The sequence below is a fragment of the Antrostomus carolinensis genome, unplaced genomic scaffold (assembly GCF_000700745.2).
Source record: "Antrostomus carolinensis isolate BGI_N321 unplaced genomic scaffold, ASM70074v2 scaffold52496, whole genome shotgun sequence".
NCBI classification, from domain to species: Eukaryota; Metazoa; Chordata; class Aves; order Caprimulgiformes; family Caprimulgidae; genus Antrostomus; species Antrostomus carolinensis.
This window is the reverse complement of record NW_010324973.1, coordinates 493-7887: the sequence shown is the minus strand read 5'-3', so window position 1 is coordinate 7887 and position 7395 is coordinate 493. Positions and strand designations below refer to the sequence as shown.

Here is a 7395-nt window from a genome sequence, read left to right as displayed (position 1 = left end):
ACTTGAAAAACCTGTACTCAAGTCGTAAGGTGCATCTCTTCCCACAACTTCCTGATTAAGTTTCCAAAGCACGTTTTCATCCAGTATGACTTGCAAACACCAGAACAGCTATCTGGGTTTCACTTCAATAAATCCAGCTGGTGCTACCTCCCATCTAAAGGGAGAAACACTGTATTTGTTCTCTGCAACACTCTTAAAAAAAAAAACCCACAAAAAACCCACAACAAACAGCTAACAAAACCCAACAAACCTACAGTCTGTCAATGTTAGTTCATGAACTAGAAGTTTTCTACATATACCTTGTGTAGTATAAAGTTTTTAAACAAACACAAGCTTTCCATGCATTTTGTTTCAGGCAACTGACCTGGAAACTTCACAATTAACACATCACATTTTGAAGCTAATATCTACTTCCTTGTAGAGGAATGTTGCAAAGCCAGTTAAAAAGACTCTTTCCACATTGCCAACTGCAGTTTTAGACTCAAGTGTGGTACTATTTCAGGACTTCAGCTGAAGTTCTCATTGCAACAGTGAATCATCACTGAAGTACTGACACAGCTCCACAGAAGAGGCAGATCAGGCTGTGGTTAAGAACATCACAAGCTGAACCTCAGAGGAAAGTTATCAAGAGCTAAGCACAGACTGGCAAAGAGATCTAGAGTGTAAAAGAAATAGTCTGACAGGTTCAAAATAACCGAGGCAGAACCTTGGCTTGATTCTTGCAGACAGATGCAACCTTGAATACATCAAGCTGTAGTTAGGCATTGTTAAAATTAAAACTAATTATTGTTACTGATAAACAAGTGAGAAGAGGAACTGAAAGTATTAACTGGAATGGTAATACACTGTACTTGAAAGCTTGAAAGTACTTCAACCCCACTACCAAGTATTATTCCAGCTATTCTCCCAGTCAAGGAAGTGCTGTTGCTTCGCTCAGTGTGGGCAGTGCTTTGAGATGAGAATCATTTGCATGTACTAAAAGTCTTGAAATAAAAAAAAAATAAAATCCATGAAGTATGCTCATGGATAAACAACCCACTTCCCACCCCCCCTTCCATAAAGAAATCACTGCTCAATACCAGTTTAAGTATAATTTGAAGTTTTAATACTAAGATCTTTCCCATTTCTCCGAAGCCCAGAGTAAAAGCCTGCATGCTAACTCACAAGGCCTGACAGTTGTAGGTACATTACACTCAAGCCTAGTCTGCACACATGCTCATGTGAAGGCAACAGTTATGATGCTGCAAAAGCTTCCTACACTCGTAGCAGCTTCTTAGCAACACCACTGCAGTTTTCATCAGCAAGACTTTGAGCTATACCATTACTCCAGTGGATCTTCTCCAAAAACTGGCCCCATGCTAGCAAGACAAGAACAGTTTCCAACAGTTACTTAGAAGCCAGCTTTAGTTTTCTTCCCCATCGAAGCAGAGCCTGCCATGCTAAGCAATCTAGCCCAATCAAGGCAAGGCTGTTTTTTGTACAAGCTTAAATGTTTAATCAGACACAGTTGAGAAACCTTTCTAGAATTTAATAGAAAAAACATTTTTGACATTCTATTAATGTAAAGTTGTGCACATGTTGAGAAAATTGCCATCTGAAAGAAAACTCGGTCTTCAAATATCTTTATTGGAAGGCCATGCACTGCCTTCTGTTACTGTATTTCAAATCACTGTACATTTAACTTTGAAAACACTGTCTGCATTTTCTAGTACAAAAAACTAAAAACTGTTTCAGGAATGTAGAGAAATATTCAACTTAAATAGCAAAAAAGTGCACCATAATTACTGCTGCACTGCAGTCATTTCTGCATTTCCCATTTCTTAAATAACTATCCTGTTTTGATAACACACAATATAAAGAGCAATTATGAAAAACTGAGACATTTAAATACACTAAGTTATTGAGAATAACTTGTCGGCATTGGGTAACCTATCATAGGAGCAGCACCAGTGGCAGGATACGCATACTGCTGTTGGTTCATGCCATTGTGCATATTTGCAATATTACTTCCATACTGCTGCTCATAGCCATTCTGGTAAGCTCCTGCAGGGTTACCAGCCCTGAAGCCAGCCTGCATGCCTGCAGCTGCAAAGCCATTTCCAAAAGGAGTTCCATTACTGAAACTTTGGGCACTGTAAGCCCCATTTTGAGTTTTTGCTCCAAAGTCTCTCTTTCCTAGTGCACCATAGGTTCGCTCAAAGTTCTCCCTCTCTCTAAAACTACTAAATCCACCCCTTTTGCCCGCAGAGTATCTGTCACGTCGATCACCTCGGGAACGACCTAGCAAAAGAGACAAGACATAGTTATATATAACATAAAGTCTAAATTTTACATACCACCAAATGGGTTCAGCTAATAAAAGAAAAGTCTTTCCCTTTTTACCTCAGCAAGGCAAATCTACTGTAGAAACTAGTTGCTAACTGGACTCTAGATGAAGACTATTTTGATGGAGAAATCTATGAGAGTCATATACTCTCCCCTGTAACACACATGGTAGCATCAAGGCAAAAAGTCATTTTCCTCTGCCAATAAGCCAGTGTTACATCCATCTTTCCCAAGCCATATGAGAAGGCCACAAAACTGAACCATGAAGTGTCATTTTTTGTTTTGGTTTGGTTTTTTTTTTCCCCCAGAGTAAACACTCAGAAGTGCACCTTTGGTACTAGCCATAGTTGTGCCACAACATGAGTGTGGAGCATTGAGGGGGGAGGGGGCTTTTTTTTTAATTAATAAATACCTTTTTCAGGTCACCACAACTGGTAGCTAAACCACCTTCCACATCCATTTTGGAGAGAGGTTGGAGGTGGAATTGGAGTTTCCATTTTGTTCCAAGAGGAAAGCTATGCACTGTGGTTGAGAACAGTACTTACCTGAACCTCTGTCTTCAATCAACTGAAGCAATTTGGGGTTGATGGCTTGATTAGCCTCCCGAAGCACAGAGATGAGGTCATTTACTTGCTTAATATTGTTAGGAGTAAAGAATGTGTATGCTGTGCCTGTTTTGGTACTGCGGGCAGTTCGTCCAATTCGGTGGATATAGTCCTCTGAGGAGTTAGGGTAGTCATAATTGATGACAAATTTCACATCTTCCACATCTGTAAAGTGTTGCAGTGTGGCAAAAAGGAAGGTACGAAGTTTTGCACACCACAACAGCCAAATCGAAGATAAAGATTAGACAATAGTACTTTAAAGGAAATAATGGCTGCAAAGAACAGTGTTAGAAGTATCCATTTCTGCATGAGTATTGTGGAAGAGAAAGTTATGCACACTCCGTCTGTTCCCGTCTCATCACCCACCCTGTGATCCAAAACCTTACCATAAAGGAGTATGCATTTGCTTGTCATTCCCAACTCAAGAGTCCCCTTTACAAATCATCAAGTGACATCTGAATGCTTCTTGCAGTAGGGCCACTAAAGCTCACAGCAGCCTCTTCATGTGCTCATTTGAGGACCTTAGAGTAAAAACATACAAGGTCCTTCACATACACACTCATTAGAAGCTCAAAAAAAAGGGGCCACACTGCTCGTCTTGCCAAGACCTTTGAACCGCAGCTGCAAGAAAAACATACCTGTCCCCCCAAAGTCACCAAGTTGTTTTTATGCACTGTGTCTCGTCTAGGCAAGCGCTTCCAAGAAGCCAGGGTTCACTTGAGAATGTGTCTCTCTCTGGCAGGTCTCGACATGACGACTATGTATAGGTGGAGGAACTTCGACTTTCAAAGGCATTTGAAAAGCCATTGCTTTCCTGCCCCACTTGTTAAAGTGAGAGGTGGCCTTTTTCTCAGATTTCATGTGCCAGTACTCACCAATTTGTACAAGGCTTAGTACATTTTAGAGCTGCTCTCTCCATTTCATGGTTGAAAAAAAAAATTGAAGTTTGTAATTATTTCCTTCAACATTTCAGCAAACTCACTGAAATTCAAAGACCCACAGATCACAGCAAACAGTATGCACAAAACTAACAGTACTGCACCATGGCAAATCATGCAAAGCATGGAGAAAAGGGAAATACCAGGGCAAAGTGAACTGTGAATGAAACTGCTTATTTCATGAGAGAACAGTTTATGGGGTAGTAGTTTAAAGGATGATCTTTGCCTTTTGAAGATTACTGGCACACAATGCTCTCAGCTTTCACCTCTCTATTTGACTGGAAGCAGCCAGCCGATCATTTCCACTAGTCCTCCATCCCCCTCGAGTCCTCCGATTGTCATGCCTAGGCCTTGCCACAAAGACTGCACCTTTATGTGAAGAAAACTTAGAAAAATGCAGAGGTTAAAGAAAGCAATAGACTTTCTTTAAATAGCTTTGGGCAACTGGCATTACGAGTTGTACTAACCTAGACCTCTGGATGCAACATCTGTAGCAATCAGGATTGGTGCTTTTCCATGTTTGAATTCTGTAACACAAGCAACTCGTCAGTTTCTTCATTAAGTAACACAGATCATACGCTTGTAAAAGTTACCAATATAAACCACATACTCACCATTTAGAACCCAGTCCCGCTCCTGCTGACTTTTATCACCATGAATACCCATTGCTGGCCACCTGAAAATACAGAACTTGATTGAACTCGGAGCATTCCTTGAGTAGTTTCATTAGTCAAAGACAGGGCTACTGGCAAGTTGCAAATAGCTTCTAGATTTCAGCATTTTAACTGACATCTGGTGTCACTGTATTTGACAGTTTTGACTGTTAAGTGGTCACTCATGAAGAATCAAGAGCACAGACTACTGGGGTGGTTCACTGAATTGCAAGCTATTCCACTCACCCATCTCTCCTCATTTTCCTGGTAAGATCATCACACCGTCTTTTGGTTTCCACAAAAACAATTGTTTTATTTTCCTTCTCACTCATTATTTCCTCCATCAGACGAATAAGCCTATTATGAAGAGAAGATGGTTACAGCTGGGATTGATTTACTCCAAACAAGTTTAGTTTTAGCAGCCTCATTTTTTACTTTTTTTAGTGGTTTCAGACTGGTGTCAAAAATCCATCACAACAAATTCATTTCACAGTTTATAAACTAAAACCATTAAAAAAACATAATGAATGCTTTGCCCCCACTGACTACTTACTTGTCATCTTTCTCTACATCATGACACACATCCACTATCTGAAGAATGTTGTGGTTTGCACTTAGTTCTAATGCACCAATGTTGATGTGTACATATTCTTTCAAAAAGTCTTCAGCCAGCTGCCTTACTTCCTTTGGCCACGTGGCACTCCACATCAGAGTTTGCCTGTCAGGCTGGAGAAGCAAACTAGGTCAGTACAAGATCAATATACAGTCAAACACCCAACCAAAACCCAGCTACCCAGACAAGCCTAAAAAGGTTAATTGCACTGCCCTTGCTTTAATAAGCACAGTGGCATTTGTTTCTGCAATGTATGAACTGTTTATACTCACTCTTATCTGATCCACAATTTTTCTAATCTGAGGTTCAAATCCCATGTCAAGCATCCTGTCAGCCTCATCAAGAACAAGATAAGTACACCTTCTGAGATTGGTCTTTCCAGCTTCTAAGAAGTCTATAAGTCTTCCAGGTGTTGCAATGCAGATTTCCACACCTAAAAACCAAGCAGTGAAGTCAGTTGATGTAGTTTTCACATTGCCTCAAACAGAGATCCATCCAGGCTCATCCATACCTCTTTCTAAGTCACGGATTTGTGGTCCCTTTGGAGCACCTCCATAAATACATGTAGACTTCAAACGGCACGCTCTGCTGTATTCAGCAGCTACCTGCTGCACTTGTTGAGCCAGTTCACGAGTTGGTGCCAGCACAAGACACTAGAAATAAGATGCCCAGCTCTTAGTTCAATGTCTACTAGAAGCTTCTAGTCTGACCTTACTTTTAAATGTAAAGGTTGTCATGTATTACTGCAGTCCAAAATGACTGAAGTGGATTTCAGTAGCCCCAAACTGAACTGCATGGCATCTCAGTAACCAGCTAACACTGACCTATCTGTGGTAAGATACCTCAGAGTCATCAGCTTCCAGGGGATAGCCATTTCCAAAAGGGGACACCTAGCCCTGTTCTCTACAATTTTAAGGACAATCCAATCAAAGCTTATGGAATGTTCTTGGGAAAAGAGCAAAACATGGAACCACTTTAGTCACAGAGAAACACAATACAGCTATGTACTCTTACAAGCACAGACAATTGGACTGTAAAAAAAATAATTAAAAAATCACATTCTCCAGAAATTCAGATCCCTTTTCATTTAGGAATACTCACAATAGGTCCATCTCCTCGCTCCAGGAATGGCTGATGATTTATATGCACAATAGCAGGCAACAAGTACTGTTTGGAAGAAAGAAAAGCCTCATTACAATCTCTTCCCAGGAGTGTTCAGCCTGCAGTAAGCGAGGCCATGCTTTCACTGCTGAAATCCAGCAGTATTCCAGGCTACAATCAAAACTTACAGACAGTGTTTTCCCTGATCCAGTCTGTGCCACTCCAACCATATCCAATCCACTCAATGCAACAGGCCAGCCTTGTGCTTGAATAGCAGTTGGTTCAGTGAAGTTCTGCCTCTGAATTACTTCCATAACATTTGCTTGAACAGAAAATTAAAATTTACTAAAACTTTGTTTTAAACAAGCCTGGAAGAATGATCAGTATGCTAGTCTTCACTTACCAGGAAAGTTAGCTTCATAGAAGTTTATAATTGGTTTTGGACAGTTATGGCCCCTAACTGTGACTTCTTTGCTTGATCTGTACTGTTCAACTTCTTGCTGCAAGACAAAAATCCCATTATTGGAAATAGTCTTTGATACCAAAGTTACCTTAAGTTACTTCATATGTGCCTGCTGGGCCCCATGACCCTCAGCATGTTTGCACTTATTTGTTTACTTTCACATGAGCTGGACAGGGTACATACCACAGTACGTCTAGCTACATCAGGATGTTCTTGATAGAAGTTCTTCTCAAATTTGGGCAGCTCATCTAAATTCCATTTCTTTTTTGTAAGTTTTTCCCCAGGGTTTCCAAATTTCTTCCCAGAGAGGGGTCCACCTCTACTTCCTCCGAAACGGGGAGCTCCAAACCTAGAACAGAAGATCATAACGTAGAATCCAAGAGAAATGTTTTGGTCCTCCTCTTATACAACTCAGACACTATCTTTGCAGACCACCCTGTAACTTTACAATTGATAACTATAAACCCCACCTACAGGATACTGAAACCTCAAAAAACATACTGAAGTTGCAGATGCCACCATCTGCCAAGCTGCAACTCGTATTCAGAAGCTACAGTAAGACCTATGTTTGCAATTCCCATAAAATGAAATGGAAAGGCCTATTAGCAAGTTACAACATAGGTGAAGTAAGGACATGAAAACCTTTGTATTGTCCCGTGATCAAAATCGTTTCCCACCCCAGTGACACTCCCATTGT

General features: G+C 40.6%; 1 protein-coding gene across 1 annotated transcript; it reads right to left on the bottom strand.

The window, feature by feature from the left end:
- Positions 1–1507: 1507 nt before the first annotated feature.
- DDX5 (DEAD-box helicase 5) lies at positions 1508–7047 on the bottom strand (the record flags this gene model as incomplete). Its single annotated transcript, XM_010171065.1, has 12 exons — positions 1508–2280; positions 2871–3095; positions 4336–4395; positions 4483–4544; positions 4768–4878; positions 5075–5247; positions 5407–5567; positions 5646–5787; positions 6236–6301; positions 6424–6557; positions 6639–6735; positions 6882–7047. Coding segments are annotated over 12 exons (1780 nt in total), but the record flags the coding sequence as incomplete, so codon positions are not given.
- Positions 7048–7395: the final 348 nt, after the last annotated feature.